Source organism: Jaculus jaculus, chromosome 5 (genome assembly GCF_020740685.1).
Source record: "Jaculus jaculus isolate mJacJac1 chromosome 5, mJacJac1.mat.Y.cur, whole genome shotgun sequence".
NCBI classification, from domain to species: domain Eukaryota; kingdom Metazoa; phylum Chordata; class Mammalia; order Rodentia; family Dipodidae; genus Jaculus; species Jaculus jaculus.
Window position 1 is genome coordinate 77,234,840 of NC_059106.1, and position 16,962 is coordinate 77,251,801.

A 16,962-nucleotide genomic window follows, 5' to 3' on the forward strand; every position below is an offset into this window, starting at 1 on the left:
GAAAAGACTAAGAGATCAGTCTTGGGACTGAAAGGGAAATACTAATCTGATGAAACTAAAGAGACCTTGAGTTATCTACTGTAAAATTGGGGCCTTGAAAACTGACAGGGGAAAATATAGGAAGTCAAGATTAAAAGAGTAACTCATGAATATGTTAGAAAGTATTTTGTATAATATATGTAGTTTCAATAACAAAGGACTTGCAGATATCATTGGACTGAAAAGACACTCCAGTTTTCCTATAGCCTGAGCTTCTTTTTCCATCCACTTCTTACAAAACAGCCAGTTTTTGTCCTAAGTCACAATCAAATTATGAAACTCTCCCTGTTTGTTTTTGGTGTTTATTGAACCCAGGGACTCATGCATGCTAGGCCGGTGTCCTACCATGGAACTACACCCCCAGCTCCACAATCCCTCTTTCCTTTTTAAAAAATATTTATTTATTTGCAAGAAGACAGGGGAATGGGTGCGCCAAGGCCTTTTGCCCTGCAAACAAATTCCAGGCACGTGCAGCACTTTGTGCAGCTGGCTTTACGTGGGTACTAGGGAATCAAACACAGATCATCAGGCTTTGCAAGCAAGTGCCTTTGACTGCTAAGTCATCTCCCCCAGTTCTCCCTCTTCCTTCCTTCCTTCCTTCCTTCCTTCCTTCCTTCCTTCCTTCCTTCCTTTCTTTCTTTCTTTCGTTCTTCCTTTTTTTTTTTTTTTTCGAGGTAGGGTCTCACTCTAGCCCAAGCTGACCTGGAATTCACTATGTAATCTCAAGGTGGCCTCGAACTCACGGCGATCCACCTTCCTCTGCCTCCCAAGTGCTGGGATTAAAGGCATGTACCACCATACCCAACTTCTCCCTCTTTCTTAAAATCCTTCAGAGGAGTCCCATAAGTAAAGTCCAAACTGTTCAGTGTGGCTTATTAGACTCTGCATGGACTGGACATAGTCTCTCTTTCTAGATTCATTGCTTGCCACATTCCCAACACCAAACTTTTCTTCTAGCCAGTGAACTTTTTTACTTCTTCAAACAAGTCATCTTCCATATTATAACTCTCCCTACTCCACCCAGCCATTTCCCTACCTTCTTCTAGGCCTCCCTCTGTCTTATACTCACCTCTAAGTGTCCCCACACCATCTGCTTCACTCCCAGTGTGAAGGGCTTTTATTGAGGAAGGCTTTGTTTTTTGCATGTGTATGTGTGGTATACGTATATGTGAATGTGAATGTATGTGTGTGCATGTGGAGGCCAGAGATCGATGTTGGGTATACTCTTAGTACTCCTCCCCTTATTTTCTTTGAGACAGGATCTCTCACTGAACCTGAACTTTGCCAGGTTGACTTAACTAGCTAGCCAAGTTAGGGATCCACCTGTCTCTGCCTCCCACCCACTAAATTCTGGGATTACAAACACAGACCACCATGCCTGGCATTTTTACATGGATTCTGGGGATCCTAATTCAGGTTCTCATGCTTTGTGCAACAAGTACTTTATCCACTGAGCAATCTCCCTAAGCCTGAGGAAGACTTTCTTTCTTCTTTTCTTTTCTTTTCTTTTCCTTTCCTTTCTTCCTTTTTTCCTTCTTTCATTTCTCTCTCTCTCTTTCTTTCTTTTTTCCTGAGGTAAGATCTCATCCTATCCCAGGTTGACCTGGAACTCACTCTGTAGTCCTAGGCTGGCCTGAAACTCATAGTGATCCTCCTACTTCTGCCTCCCCAGTGCTGGGATTAAAGGCGTGTGCCACCACACCCTGTGAGAAAAGCTCTTAGCTCCATAGGCATTCCCTAGTACTCATATAAAGCCAGATGCACAAAGGGGTACACACATCTTGAGTTCATTTACACTATCAGGAGACCCTGGCACACTCATCCTCTCTCTATCTCTTTCTCTGTCTCTCTCTTAAATAACATAAAAAATATTTTTAAAAAAGATAATAGAGGGATATTATAAACAACTCTGTCCACTTATTTGATCACTTAGATGATAAATGGATTGAATCCTTGGTAAGTTAGCAATACTCACATAAAGAGAAGCAGATAATGTGAATAGTCCTTCTACTAAAGAAATTGAATTCTTTTAAGAGTGGTGGTGCACACCTGTAGTACTAGCTACTCAGGAGGCTGAAGTGGAAACATGACATGATGTGATCCCACAAATCTGAGACCAGCTTGACTAGTAGAGCAGAAGCTGACCACAGAGAAGAACCAACAACTAATAACCTTCCAAAAAGTAAAGCACAAGATTCAGGCTTTTTGTTTGTTTGTTTGGTTGGTTTTGTTTTTTTGAGATAGGGTCTCACTCTAGACCAGGCTGACCTGGAATTCACTATGTAGTCTTAGGATAGCCTCGAACTCACAGTGACCCTCCTACTTTTGCCTCCCAAGTGCTGGGATTAAAGACATGCACCACCATATCTGGCTTCAGGTTGTTTTAATGATGAACATGAACCAAGCATTTAAAAAAGAAATAATCTCAATTCTATACAATCTGTGGGAAGATTGAGAGAGGGGATACGTTGCATTCAGCTCCACCTTGCTGGGATGAACTTCCAAACACACACAGTTTATGGGAGGCCAGGATTTATTTCAGGCTTGCAGATCCAGAGGAAGTTCTGTCAGTGGCTGAAGAAGCTGCTCCCTCCCATACATCCAAACTAGAGAAACACTACAGCGAGCAAAACAATACCACCAGTAGACAGTACCACAAGCAAGCACAGCCATACCTCAAAACTCTCTCTATACACCTTTGGCCTAAGGACCCAAGTTTGATTCCCTAGTACCCATATTAGCCAAATGTACAAGGTGGCACAGGGCTGGAGTTCTTTTGCAGTGGCTGGAGACCCCAGTGTACCCATTCTCTCTCTCTCTCTTAAATAAATAAATAAAATAGTTAAAAAAGATATTTCAAGAAAGGGGAACTGAAGACCGACATCTGTAATGAATAGACTGATACTTCTCAAGTGATTTGCTGGTTTCTCCACAGCCTTACCTTTCTAGCACTACTTTCTTGCCATGTCTTATCCCCAAACATTCTGTTCTGGCCAAATGAATTTCCTCCCTTTACTGAAGAAGATGAGGAGGAAGGACAACAGTGATCACAGCGTCACAACTCTTAGTTTGGTGGCTTTGTAACATGACAACCTGGCTAGGATAAGCATGTTTGCCAGAATTCCTCCCATGTATATTTCTGGCCAGAGTGAGCTACAAGAAATCCATTTGTGCAGGATGGCAGAAGTAGAACAATTTTTTGGTTTTTCAAGGTAGGGTCTCACTCAAGCCCAGGTTGACTGGGAACTCACTCTGTAGATCCAGGCTGGCCTTAAGCCCACAATGATCTTCCTACCCCTGCCTCCCAAGTGCTGGGATTAAAAAGGCATGCATCATCACACCTGGTTTCAAAAGTTTGGATTTTAAATTATTAATTATTAATTATTAATATTTAAATTATTAAGTTATTATTTTATTTATTTATTTTTTAATTTTTTATTGACAACTTCCATCACAGACAATAAACCATGATGACCCCCCACCTTCCCTTTCACAAATCCACTTTCCATCATATCCCCTCTCCCTCTTAGTTTCTCTTTTATTTTGATGTCATCATCTTTTCCTCTTTTTTTTTTTTTTTTTTTTGGTTTTTCGAGGTAGGGTCTCACTCTGGTCCAGGCTGACCTGGAATTAACTATGTAGTCTCAGAGAGGCCTTGAACTCTCAGCAATCCTCCTACCTCTGCCTCCCGAGTGCTGGGATTAAAGGTGTGCGCCACCACGCCCGGCTTTTTTCCTCCTATTATAAGGGTCTTGTGTAGGTAGTGTTAGGCACTGCAAGGTCATGGATATGGTCCAGGCTATTTTGTGTCAGGATGATTGCATTGAAGCAGTCCTACTCTTCCTTTGGCTCTTACATTCTTTCTGCCACCTCTTCCTCAATGGACCCTGGAGCCTTGGAAGGTGTAATAGAGACGTTTCAGTGCTGAGCACTCCTCTGTCACTTCTTCTCAGCACTGTGGTGCCTTTTGAGTATTCCCAAGGTCACTGCCACCTGAAAAGAGATGCTTCTCTAACCAAAAGTGAGAGTAGCATTAATATATGGGTATGAACATTAAGAAAAAATGCTTGCCAGAGAGTCTGGTGAGCATAATATATGCATTTAGCCAGACATCAGCAGGTGTTGCATCCCTAGGGCTCATGACCTCCTCCACCATAGGCTTTTGACTAGGTTTTCAGTACCAGTCATGTATTTCCGTCCATGGAGCAGGCCTCCAGTCCAATTAGAGAAGGCTGGTTTCCCCCATAAGAGACATGGCACTACTGGACTCATTGGCTCATTTGGCCTGGCTGGCCAAACTTAAGGCTTGCAGTGTCCACTGTTGTTTATCACTGATGATGACCTCTCTCTCTCCCTTAGGGCTGCATGCAGCGTGGCTTTTTCCAGCTTTCTGTCAGCTGGACTACATGGAGGTTGCTTTCAGCTCAGCTCCAGCTTGATTTCTCAGTAACCTTGCAGCCCAAGAATGTGGAGTCTTCAGCAATATATTTTTTATTTATTTGAGAGAGAGGGGGAGGCAGATAGAGAATGGTCATGTTAGAACCTCCAGCCCTGATAATGAACTCTAGATGCATGTGCCACCTTCTGCATCTGGCTTATGTGGGTCTTGGGGAATTAAACCTGGGTCCTCCGGCTTTGCAGGCCAAGTGTCTTAACACTAAGCCATCTCTCCAGCCCCCAATTTTTTTTTGAGGCAGTCTCACCCTAGTTCAGGCTGACTTGAAACTGTGTAGCCCAGACTGGCCTTGAACTTATAGCAATCCTCCTACCTTAGCCTCCCCAGTGCTAGCATTAAGGCAGGTACCACTATGACCGGCTTTTACCATTTTGTTTTTCACACTTGCAAGGATGGAGCAGGTACTTTTGTAGTTCTTCCCTTGGGGTGAGACAACTGCCAGGCTGCAACAGTTCTGCCTTTCCTTGGATGCTCCTTATCTTCTCCATCTCCTGGGCCACAGGTCTGTCTAGCTCCATGGTGAGGGATACCAGCTTCTGCGGGACACCTTTTTATCAAGGTTGAGGCAGTGAGAGCTGGCATGGGGGCTACTGGGTCCTTGCATACTCTAGCTCATTGTTGCTCTTGTCACTTTGCACTCATCCTTACCTCCTGCTTGTCCTTGACACTTCAAGCTCCAGTGTGAGCTGCAAAGATTACAGCCACACAGACTGTGGAATCAGTTCCCACACCTGTGCAAGACCCAATCTCTGATAGGCCTAGGAATACAGCTCAGTGACAAAACACCTGCCTACCATGTGTGAGGCTCAGGGTTTGATCCTACGCAGCACAACCCAAAACAAAACAGAACATAACACAAACCTCTTCCTAAATATATATTCCTCCCACTCATTCTAGTTCTCTGAATCCTCTTACCAGTGCAAATTATGAGTCATTTTAGCAGTAAGAAACTACGAAATATTCTAGATGTCCAAAAATAAAGGATCCACTAGGCAACTTATAGCATATCATTAGGCTAATGTTCTACAAGATTTAGTGTCAGATAAACAGATCACATATTTTAAGCAAAAAAGTATGTCAGAATCTAAATATATAAATTGTGATTCCAGATTATAAGACCATAACATTATACAGTTCCCTTCTTTTATTTTTATTTTTTATTTATTTGTTTGAGAGCAACAGAGAGAGAGAGAGAGGGAGAGAGAGAGAGGAAGGGCACGCCAGGGCCTCCAGCCACTGCAAACAAACTCCAGATGCGTGTGCCCCCTTGTGCATCTGGCTTATGTGGGTCCTGGGGAATTGAGCCTTGAACCGGGGTCCTTAGGCTTCACAGGCAGGCGCTTAACCGCTAAGCCATCTCTCTAGCCCTACAGTTCCCTCTGATAGAAGAATTTCCCTACTCATATCGTCCTTGTGTAGCAGCTGTGCCAATCTTCTCTGATCATTCCAATTTAGTACATGTCCTGCCATAGCGAGTGCCCAACTCATGTCTTTTCCCTACATTGTGTTTGAAGGTTGCTTCTACAAATTTCTTCTTGGCAAGTTTTCACAGAAATGGCATCATTATTCCTATTTTAGAGACAAGGACACTAAGCTTTAAAAATAGGTGACCAGACTTTTTCCCTCTTCAGTTCTGTGCTTTTATAGTTGGTCTGCTTCTTTCACACAGCTGTTTTACAGTCACTTCAGAATTCTGAGGCTCTTGCGATGCTTGTTTTTTCCACTGCCTTCTGTCCATGGTGGCCAGTTTCCTTATGGTGTTTAGTGACATTAACATAAGATTGTATTTTACTAAACTTAACATATTAGTCACCTCATGGCTGCAACAAAAATATCTGACAAAATTAGTATAAGGAAGAAAGTGTTTATTTCAGCTTATAGTTCCATCACTAGGGGAAGGCATGGTGGCAGGAGCTTGAGGCAGCTGGTCACCTTCAGCACAGTGAGGAAGCTGCTCAGCTCTCTCCTTTTTTTCTAATATATTTTTTCAAATATTTTACTTATTTATTTGAGAGAGAGGGAGGGAGAGAGAGAGAGAGAGAGAGAGACAGAGAGAGAGAGAGAGGGAGGGAGAGAATGGGTGCACCAGGGCCTCGAGCCACTCCAAACGAGCTTCAAATGCATGTGCCACCTTGTGTATCTGGCTTACATGGTGTGATGGTTTGATTCAGGTGTCCCCCATAAACAGGTGTTCTGAATGGTAGGTTCCCAGCTGATGGATATTTGGGAATTAATGCATCCTGGAGGGAGTGTATTGTTGGGGGTGGGCTTATGGGTGTTATAGCCAGTTTCCCCATGCCAGTGTTTGGCACACTCTCCTGTTGCTACTGTCCACCTTATGTTGGCCAGGAGGTGATGTCCACCTCTGCACATGCCATCATTATCCCCTGTCATCGTGGAGCTTCCCCTTGAGTGTGTAAACCAAAATAAATCTCTTTTTCCCAGAAGCTGCTCTTGGTTGGGTGATTACTACCAGCAATGAGAACTGGACTGCAACACATGGGTACTGAGGAATGGAACCTGGGTACACAGGCATCATAGGCAAGTGCTTTAACCACTAACCCATCTCTCCAGCCTGTCTCCCTTTTATGTAGTCTAGGACCCCAACCTGTTGGTGCTGCCCACAGTTAAAGTGGGTCTTCCTCTCAACTAACCTACTTTAGATAATCCCTCACAAATGATCCTAGATTGTGTTAAATTGACAATCAATATAAACCATCATATTATTACATGAGAATCCTTCATATCTAAATTGGGGCAGCTTTTCTCTTGAGATGATTTGGATTTTCTTACTTCAGCTATTCTACCTGTGGCACATTGTCTTTGCATCTGCTGAACACAAGACTGATGTTACTTGTTCCTTCATGCTTCACCCATTTTCTTTAGCTCATCATATATTTGCCTTTGGGACCTTTTTTTTTTTTTTTTCTTCTTGTTTGTTTTGTTTTTCAAGGTAAGGTATCATGATAGCCCAGGATGACCTAAAATTCACTATGTAGTTTCAGGGTGGCCTCAAACTCACAGTGATCATCCTACTTCTGCCTCCCAAGTGCTGGGATTAAAGGTGTATACCACCATACCTGACTTACATTTATAAAAAAACATTTTATTTTATTTATTTATCTGAGAAGAAGGCAGGGAGAGAGAAAGAGAATGAGTGCACCAGGGCCTCCAGCTGCTGCAAACAAACTCCAGACTCACAGGCCACCTTGGGCTTCTGGCTTATGTGAGTACTGGGGAATAGAACCTAGGTCCTTAAGCATCACAGGCAAGCATCTTAACCAATAAGCCACCTCTCCAGTCCTCTTTTATTATCTTTAAAAGGCATGCTTATGGGCTGGAGGGATGGCTTAATGGTTAAGGTGTTTGCCTGCAGAGCCAAAGGACCCAGGTTCAATTCCCCAGGACCCATGTTAGCCAGATGCACAAGGGGGCACATGCATCTAGACTTCGTTTGCAGTGGCTGGAGGCCCTGGCACACCCATTCTCTCTCTCTCTCTCTTTTTCTGTCAAATAAATGAATAAAATATTTTTTAAAAATGTATGCTCATTGCTGTGGGTCAGATCAGGCTCAAGTTGTATCATGACAGTGTAGCCTTCCATCTTGCTAGACTTTACAGGCAAGGCAAGTATTCCTCCCTAGCCTCTGAGTGAATTCATTATTGATTCATATATTCATTTATTTAGTCAAATACTCAGAATTCATTAATATATTTACTAAGTAGTCCTGACTACAAAGCCCTATGATAGAACTATCTACTGCAGCTAGAAGTCTAGGGGGGTCCAAAGAGATGCTTTATGTAAGAAGCACAATAGGGGCTAGAGAGATGGCTTAGTGGTTAAGGCACTTGCCTATGAAGCCTAAAGACTCATGTTCAACTCTCTAGGTCCCACATAAGGCAGATGCATGAAGTGATGCAAGTACACAAGGTGGCTCATGTGTCTGGAGTTCAATTTCAGTGGCTGGAGGCCCTGGTACACCAATTCTCTCTCTCTGTCTCTCACTTTCTCTGTCTGTATCTCTCCCATTAAAAAAAGGCAATCTGTTGGACTTGCCTCAAAAAAAAAGAAAGAAAGAAAGAAAGAAAGAAAGAAAGAAAGAAAGAAAGAAAGAAAGAAAGAAAGAAAGAAGAAGCACAATAGTAGTCATCATACTAATTTTGGAAAAGATAGGTGAAAGTTTCTATTCAGTAGTAGTGTGTTGGTGACTTAGAGGCTATGAACTATCCAGAACCACTTGGGAGAGCAACATGCAATCAGTATGAAATACCTCCTTCACTGTAGTTTGAATTTAGGCCAACCATACCAGAGAGTTAGATAGGCAATGCACCAGATTTTGTAGGCAATCCAGTCATTTAAGAAAATGTGCTAGTGTGCCAGGTGTGTCCCAGAATAAGAAAGCATCTCTGGCTTTAGGAGTGAGCCCTACACTCTGGCAGAGAAGAAGTTAAACCAGATATGGTGTAGTAAGGGCTACACAGAAGCTGGGAGACAGTCTGAGAAGAAATATGACATTGGCAAAGCAACTCCCTTGAGGACCACGAGCACGGTTAACCCCTGGGAATGACCTCTGTCCCCTCACCTTTCCTGCCGTTCTTCCTTGCACTGCTGCTGTAGCCTGGCCTCACTGTCCATCTCTTCTTTGAGCCTCTCCTCCAGCTGGGTCTTCCGCAAAGCACAGGTGTCTGAGAGACAGATCTGATGAGCATGTTCTAGCTTCTGCTGCAGCTCCAAAATCTTGAATGAAAAGTTTGTACGTAAAACATTGGGAAGAATATTTTTTTACCAAATTAGTCAACGAACCTGTAGATATTGGTCATAGTAGTAGTAACACATGGTGACTGATCTAAGGGAGAGTGTGTAGCAGCTACATTTAATTTAATTTTTTTGTTTTTTTGAGGTAGGGTTTTACTCTAGCCCAGGCTGACCTGGAATTCACTATGTAGTCTCAGGGTGGCCTTGAACTCACGGCAATCCTCCTACCTCTGCCTCTCAAGTGCTGGGATTAAAGGTGTGAACCACCATGCCTGGCCTAATTTAAATTTAAAAAATCTTTATTTATTAGAGAGAGAGAGAGTGTGTGTGTGTGTGAATATGAGTGTGCCAGGGCCTACTGCTCCTGCAAACACACCCCAGATATGTCTGCCACATTGTGCATCTGGCTTTACTTGAGTACTAAGGGATCCAACTGGGGGAAAAGTAGAATTTGCAGGTAGGTGCCTTCAACTGCTGAGCCATCACCTCAGCTCCTAATCTTTGTTAAAGTTTTTATTTTTATTTATTTATTAGAGACAGAGGGAGGGGGAGAAAGATAGAGATAGATAGATAATAGATAGATAGACAGACAGATAGATAGATAGATAGATAGATAGATAGATAGATAGATAGATAGATAGATGCAGAGAGTGAGTAAGTGCAAGGGCCTTTAGCCACTGCAAACAAAACTCCAAATGCAGGCGCCACCTTGTGCAGCTGGCTTAAGTGGGCCCTGGAGAATTGAACCTGGGTCCTTAGGCTTTGCAGGGAAATGCCTTAACTGCTAAGCCATCTCTCCAGTCCCCAGCCCCTAATTTTAAAATAAATTTGTACTTCCATATACAATACACTCATACTTTTTTTGTTTGTTTGTTTTTTGGAGGTAGGGTCTCACTCTAGCCCAGGCTGACCTGGAATTCACTATGGAGTCTCTCAGGGTGGCCTCGAACTCACAGCAATCCTCCTACCTCTGCCTCCCAAGTGCTGGGATTAAAGGCGTGTGCCACCACACCCGGCTCACTCACACATTTCAACATAAATGTATGAAAGGGATTATATAGAGAAAAGAATGTTTCCTCCAAGTAGGTGACTATTCTTATTAATTTCTTGTATAACATTCCAGATTTACTTATAAATCATACAGTTATCCTCTAGTCACATAAAATTTCATGCAAATAATGACATACTAAGCTGTATAGGGTGGTGAATGCCTTTAATCTCAGCACTCAGGAGGCAGAGGTAGGAGGGTCACTGTGAGTTCGAGGCCACCTGAGATTACACAGTGAATTCCAAGTCAGCCTGGGCTAGAGCAAGACCCTACCTTGAAAAACAAAACAAATCAACAACAACAAAATGACATACTATATGTATCACTTTTCTTGCAGTTAGGACAAAATGCTAACAAAACAACTTAAGGAAGGAAAGGCTTATTTTGGCTCACAGTTTGAGGCTAAAGCCCATTATAATGGTGAAGTTATGGAGACAGGAGTGAAAGGCAGCTAATTGTACACTACTTCCACAGTCAGGACAGACAAAGTTCTAGTGGTCAGCGTGATTTTTCCTTTTTATTCAGTCTGGGGTCCCAGTCCTTAGAATGGTGCCACCCACACTGAAGGTGGGTCTTTCCACCTCACCTAACCCAATCTAGGAAACTCCCTCACAGACATGTCTAGAGCTTTGTCTCCTAGGTTATTCTAGATCCTGTCCAGTTGACAATGAATCACATTACATACATTGTGCACCTTGATTTTTTTTTTTTTTTTTAAGTTTGTCAAGGTAGGGTCTTACTCTAGCCCAACCCAGGCTGACCTGGAATTCACTGTGTCATCTCAGGGTGGCCTCAAACTCATGGTGATTCTCCTACCTCTGCCTCCCAAGTGCTGGGGATTAAAGGTGTATGCCATCACGCTGGGCAATTTTTTTTTTTTTTTTTTTTTTTTTTAATAATCACACACTTGGTTCCTGGCCTGGAGCTAGATTTTATGTGGTGCTGGGGATGGAGCCCAAAGTTTAGTACATATTGTGCATACTAGGAAAGCATGTGATCAACTGAGCTACACCCCCAGCCCTGAGAAATTTTAAAAACATTCACCCTTGATTTCACAGAAAGAAGTATCACTTCACACTATCTGTCAAGAACACGTGCCTACTGGGCATGGTGGTGTACACCTTTAATCCCAGCACTTGGGAGGCAGAGGTAGGAGGATTAAACACAAAAAAATGAACATGTGTCAAACTTTCCAATCTGCCATCCTGGGTGCACTAGGGCCTCTTGTTACTGCAAACAAACTCTTTGTGCTTGTGGCTTACATGCATCCTAGGGAATTGAATCTGGGTTCTTTGGCTTTGCAGGCAAGTGCCTTAACTGCTAAGACATTTCTCCAGCCTGGTATTTCTCTCTTTCTTTCTTTTTCTTTTTCTTTTTTAAAGACAGTGTCTCATGTTAGCCCAGGCTGACCTGGATCTCACTCTGTAGCCCAGCATAGCCTCAAATGCATGGTGAATCTCCTACCTCAGCTTCCCAGGTGCTGGGATTATAGGTGTGAGCCACTCTGTTTGTCTATAATAGTTTTTATTTTGAGAGCTACTATTTTGACCTTTTTAAATAATTTTTTTGTTTATTTTTATTTATTTGAGAGTGACACAGAAAGATGCAGGGGTGGGGGGGGGAGAGAATGGGCGTGCCAGGGCCTCCAGCCACTGCAAATGAACTCCAGACGCGTGTTCCCCCTTGTGCATCTGGCTAATGTGGGTCCTGGGGAATCGAGCCTCGAACTAGGGTCCTTCGAATTCACAGGCGAGTGCTTAACCGCTAAGCCATCTTTCCAGCCCTATTTTGACCTTTTTAATCAATGGATTAGATTATAATTTTGGTGTCTTTTAAAATTAAATACTAAGGTAGGCATGGTGGCACATGTCTATAATTTCAGAAAGCAGAAGTAGGAATATCAGGAGTTCAAGGGCATCCTTAGTGACACAGTAAATTCAAGTTCAGTTTAGGCTACATGAGATCCTGTCTCAAAAACAACCAAACAAATACATAAACAAAAAAAGCTAGGGTTAGGCAGGTATGGTGGCACATGCCTTTAATCCCAGCACTAGAGAGGCAGAGGTAGGAGGATCACTGTGAGTTCAAGACCACCCTAGGGTTATTGCTCAGCTGGTAGAGCACTTGCCTGGTATGCACAACCTCCTGGGTCCAATCCCCAGTATTGAAAAAACAAAACTAAACTGAATTCCAGCATCCTTCACCCCCTGCCACTGTTGTATGCTAGTATATAAGTATACAGCACTTTATTTATTGCATCTTATATCAGTGGACATTGGGTCTTGGCTACTTTTCTGCTCTTTGGAACACTGCTACTGTAACATGATTACATCCTTGTCTGCTGACATATACATGCAGCTTAACAATATTTCTAGTGGTTATTCTAATAATATAAGTGTTTGGTTAATGATATATATCTTAAACTGACTTTTGATGCTTCCTAAAACATTTATAGTAATTTACATTTCCAAATGAACTCAGTCCATATGAGTTCCTACTATATCAAATTTTCACTAATATTTAGTACTCTTGTCTTATTTAATTAATTTATTTGAGAGAGTCAGAGAGAGAAAGAGAAAAGGAAACAGAGGGAGGGAGGGAGAGAGATAGAGAGAGAGAGATAGAGAGAGAAAGAAAGAAAGAGAGGGAGGGAGGGAGAGAATGGACACACCAGGGCCTCCAGCCATTGCAAACCAACCCCAGATGCATGCAGCAGCTGTACATCTGGCTTACGTGGGTCCTGGGGAAACAAGCCTGGGTCCTTTGGCTTTGCAGGCAAGTACCTTAACCACTAAGCTATCTCTACTCTCTCACCTTAAATTTTTACTCATTATTTTTTGATGAAGCATATATATACATGATAAAGTATCACAAAGGCATACAAAAATAACATATATGTCTTTAAAAATATTTTTATTTTTATTTATTTGAGAAAGAGAGAGAGAGAGAGAAAGAAGCAGAGTGAGTGAACAAAAGGGGGGGGGACAGCCAGAGAGAGAATGGGCACACCAAGGCCTCCAGCCACTGCAAACAAAATCCAGATGCATGTGCCTGCCACCTTATGTATCTGGCTTATGTGGGTCCTGGGGAATTGAATTTAGATCCTTTGGCTTTGCAAGTGTCTTAGTTGCTAAGACAAGTCTCCAGCCCAATATAAATGTCTTTAAAAATTTTGATCTTTAATTAATTTAAAAATGTGTATGTGTGTGCACAAGTGCATGTACCAAGTCTCTTGCCACTACAATGAACTTCAGGTGTTTGTGCCGCTCTTTGTGTCTGGCTTTACATGGGTACTGGGGAATTGAACCTAAGCTGGCAAGCTTTGCAAGCAAGTGCCTTTAACCTCTGAGCCATCTCCCCAGACCCAACATTAGATTTTTACTTTAATTCAGACTACTGTCATCTTTAAAATTTATTATTATTTATTTATTTGAGAGAAAGAGGGAAAGAAAGAGAGTGAGCGAATGAGGGAATGCGTGTGCTGGGACCTCCAGCCATTGCAAATAAACTCCAGATGCATGTGCCACCTTGTACAGCTGGCTTTACATGAGTTCTAGTGAAGCGAACCTGGGTCTTTTGGCTTTGCTAGCAAGCACCTTGAGCACTAACCCATCTCTCCAGCCCTACTGTCATCTTTTTTTTTTTTTTTTTTTTTTTTCTGAAATAGGGTCTCACTCTAGCCCAATCTGACCTGGAATTCACTATGTAGCCCAGGGTGGCCTCGAACTCATGGCACTACTCCTACCTTTGCCTCCCAAGTGCTGGGATTAAAGCCATGTACCACCAAGCCTGGCTGTCATCTTCTTGATGCTTGCCTCATATGTGTATGATTTGAAGTGATTTTTTTGGTATGTGCAGGTATGCACTTACCATGGCACATGTGAAGTTCTGAGGACAATTTTCAGGTGTTGTTCTTCCTTCTACCTTGTTTGTCTCTCATTCTTGTTCACTGCTGTGTTTGCCAAGCTGTGTATCAAATGCATGTATGTACTACTGCCACCTGGTGTCAAGCAATCTAAAATTCAGGGGCGATATTTGAAAATGGTTCACTTCACAACAAAAATTCCTCTAAAAAATTACAAAATAATCCAGCATGGTGGTACACACCTATAATTTCAGCATTTGGGAGGTGAAGGCAGGAGGATTAGGAGTTCAAGGTGATTGTTAGTTACACAGCCAGTTTGAAACCAGTCTGGGCTACATGCCATCCTGTACAGAAAAAATAAACCCAAAACAATGAACAAAAACAGGGGGCTGGGAAGATGGAAGCTGGCTCAGTGGTTAAAGGGGCTTGCTTGCAAAGCCTGCTGGACCCAGTTCAATTCCCCAGTACCTATGTAAAGCAGATGTACAAAATGGCACATATGTCTGGAGTTCATTTATAGGGGCAAGATGCCAGGTATGCACATTGTCTCTGCTTACAAACAAACAAACAAACAAATAAAAACCAAACAACAAAAATAATAAGGCTATTATTTGCTTGTAATTTCCCAGCACCCCTATAAAGGCAAGGGGAAGTGGGAGGTAAAGCCAGGAGAATGTGCAGCTCCCAGGCCAGCTAGTCTGAAGTTTCTTTGCAGTCTGGCTGCTTGTTTGTAGCAGCAAGAAACTCTGCCTCACAGGTGAAGCACAGGTACCTGGAGATTGTCCTCTGACCTCCACACACACTGTGGCACACATGCCCACCCTCCAACAAGCAAACAAACATTTAAAAGTACAAAGATCCCCAAAGCAATATAAGTCAGTGGTGCTTGCTCAGCATGCACAAGGCCCTGGGTTTGATCCTCAGCATTACATAAAGCGGGTATGGTGGTGGCATACTCCTGTAACCCAGCACTGGGGAGGTGGAAGCAGGAAGATTAGGGGTACAAGGTCAATACAGATGACATAGCAAGGTCAAGGTCAGTTTGGGCTACATGAGACCCTGTCTCAAAAAATATTTACAAAATATGAGTGACATATAGCAATCCAAAAAAAAAATAGTCTCTTAAAGTTGCACACGATCAAATAAAAGCCTTGTGGCTTTCGCTCATTAAGTTCATGCTACAGCTTCAGTCAAACTTACATTTTACATTTTATTGCATGCAGTTATCACAAATACACAAGAATTACAGGAAAGGTAGGAGCAGGTCCAATAAAAAAAAGAGGCTGGAGTTGGGCATTGTGGTGTACACCTTTAATCCCAGCACAGACAGAGGTAGGAGAACCGCTGTGATTCTACAGAGATTTTGGACCTTACTGATGTGTGGTACTCTGGGGAGGTGATCAGCCACACAGCATTGACATTTGTCAACTTTGCGGGGACTGAACTCCTTTGAAAGCTGCTTACTGGATTCATAGCCTGGGCTACAGGGAGACTGTACTTCAAAAAAACCAAAGCAAGAAGGTGGGGAGAGGGACAGAGAGAGGGAGACAGACAGACAGACATGGGGAAAATACAAAAAAATGAAAACATTCCCTAATTTGTAGCATTTCTACTTCTTCAACTCCTCAGGGAACAGATTTCAGTAGTGGCATCCCATGCATACTGCTTATTAAGCATGAGGATCATTACCTTTTCCTCTGCAGAGACAACTTTTGATTTCTCCTGAGCCAGCTTTTCCTGCAGGCAGTTCTGGGATTTAATGCTCTGAGCCTGCTTTAGTCCTTCCAGCTCCAGTTCCTTGATTTTCTGCTGACAGTGCTTCCACTCTGCCGTGAGTGACGAGTACATCTTGGAGCTATCTAGTAATTTCTCCTGGGCCTGCTTGAGTTCAAGTTTCATCTAGAGATGGAGCATAAGTATGAACAATAAAAACAGGCCTGGGGATGTAGCTCAGTGGTAGAAAGTACACCTAGAATTCTTGAAGCTCTGAATTTGATACTCCAGTATTGAAAAAAAAAAGGTAATAATAAACAGAACAAACATGAATATGAGTCCAGTAAGCAGCTTTCAAAGGAAAGTTGACAATTGGCAATGCTGTGCAGCTGATCACCTCTCTGGAGTGCCACACAACAGTAAGTTTGCCAAGATCTCTCTAGCCAGGGCTGAGCCAGACCTGTGCATTTTCCCCAGTGTTTCTGCTTGTCTAGCCTAAGCATCACCCATCTTTTCTTCAGTCTATTCTAAGCTGGCTTTCATCTCTACTAGTTGGTGGAATTGCTCTTGCCAGGGACCCTGACTGACAGCCCACTGTCACAGCAAACACAGTGTGGAAGGACCCTCACAGTAGCTCTCACTCCCTCCACCTCAGAAAGCTCTCTTCTGGTTTTCCTGTTCCTCTCTGTTCTTCCTCTTTGGTCTCCCTTGCAGATGCTTTAGTGCTATGTAATCTCTGTGTATTGTTGACTATGCCCAGGCTAGAGAGTGGACGATTCCAGGTTCATTTCTACTACTTGATTGAAGTACCATTTTTATGCCAAAAATGGCCCAAATTAACCAAAACTCATCTTGATTCCATCTATACCTCCAAGGTTGTTTTCCAGATTTCAGTGGATAGTGACATACTCATGGGACATTTTGTGCAGGCCTCTAACTGGAAAGTCACTCTGAGTCAGTCTTGCCTCCTATCATGAGCCAGTCTCATCCTTTATCCCATGTGGCCTCTCCACCTCCGTAACTATTTTGCTAGCATTTAAACCATTTTTGCCACCACATGAGTCTAGATCACTGCAGCTTGGCCTT

At 42.8% G+C, this 16,962-nt stretch overlaps 1 protein-coding gene across 5 annotated transcripts in view; it reads right to left on the bottom strand.

Moving 5' to 3' along the window:
• Positions 1 to 16,962, bottom strand: part of Ccdc30 (coiled-coil domain containing 30) — a 164,646-nt gene that overhangs the window by 41,869 nt on the left and 105,815 nt on the right. For all 5 annotated transcript variants that reach the window (XM_045149712.1, XM_045149711.1, XM_045149710.1 and 2 more), the window contains 2 exons: positions 15,853 to 16,062; positions 9,078 to 9,232 (listed from right to left, as the gene is read on the bottom strand). In XM_045149712.1, the coding sequence (XP_045005647.1) occupies positions 9,078 to 9,232; positions 15,853 to 16,062 (365 nt within the window). The remainder of the gene's footprint in view (positions 1 to 9,077; positions 9,233 to 15,852; positions 16,063 to 16,962) is intronic.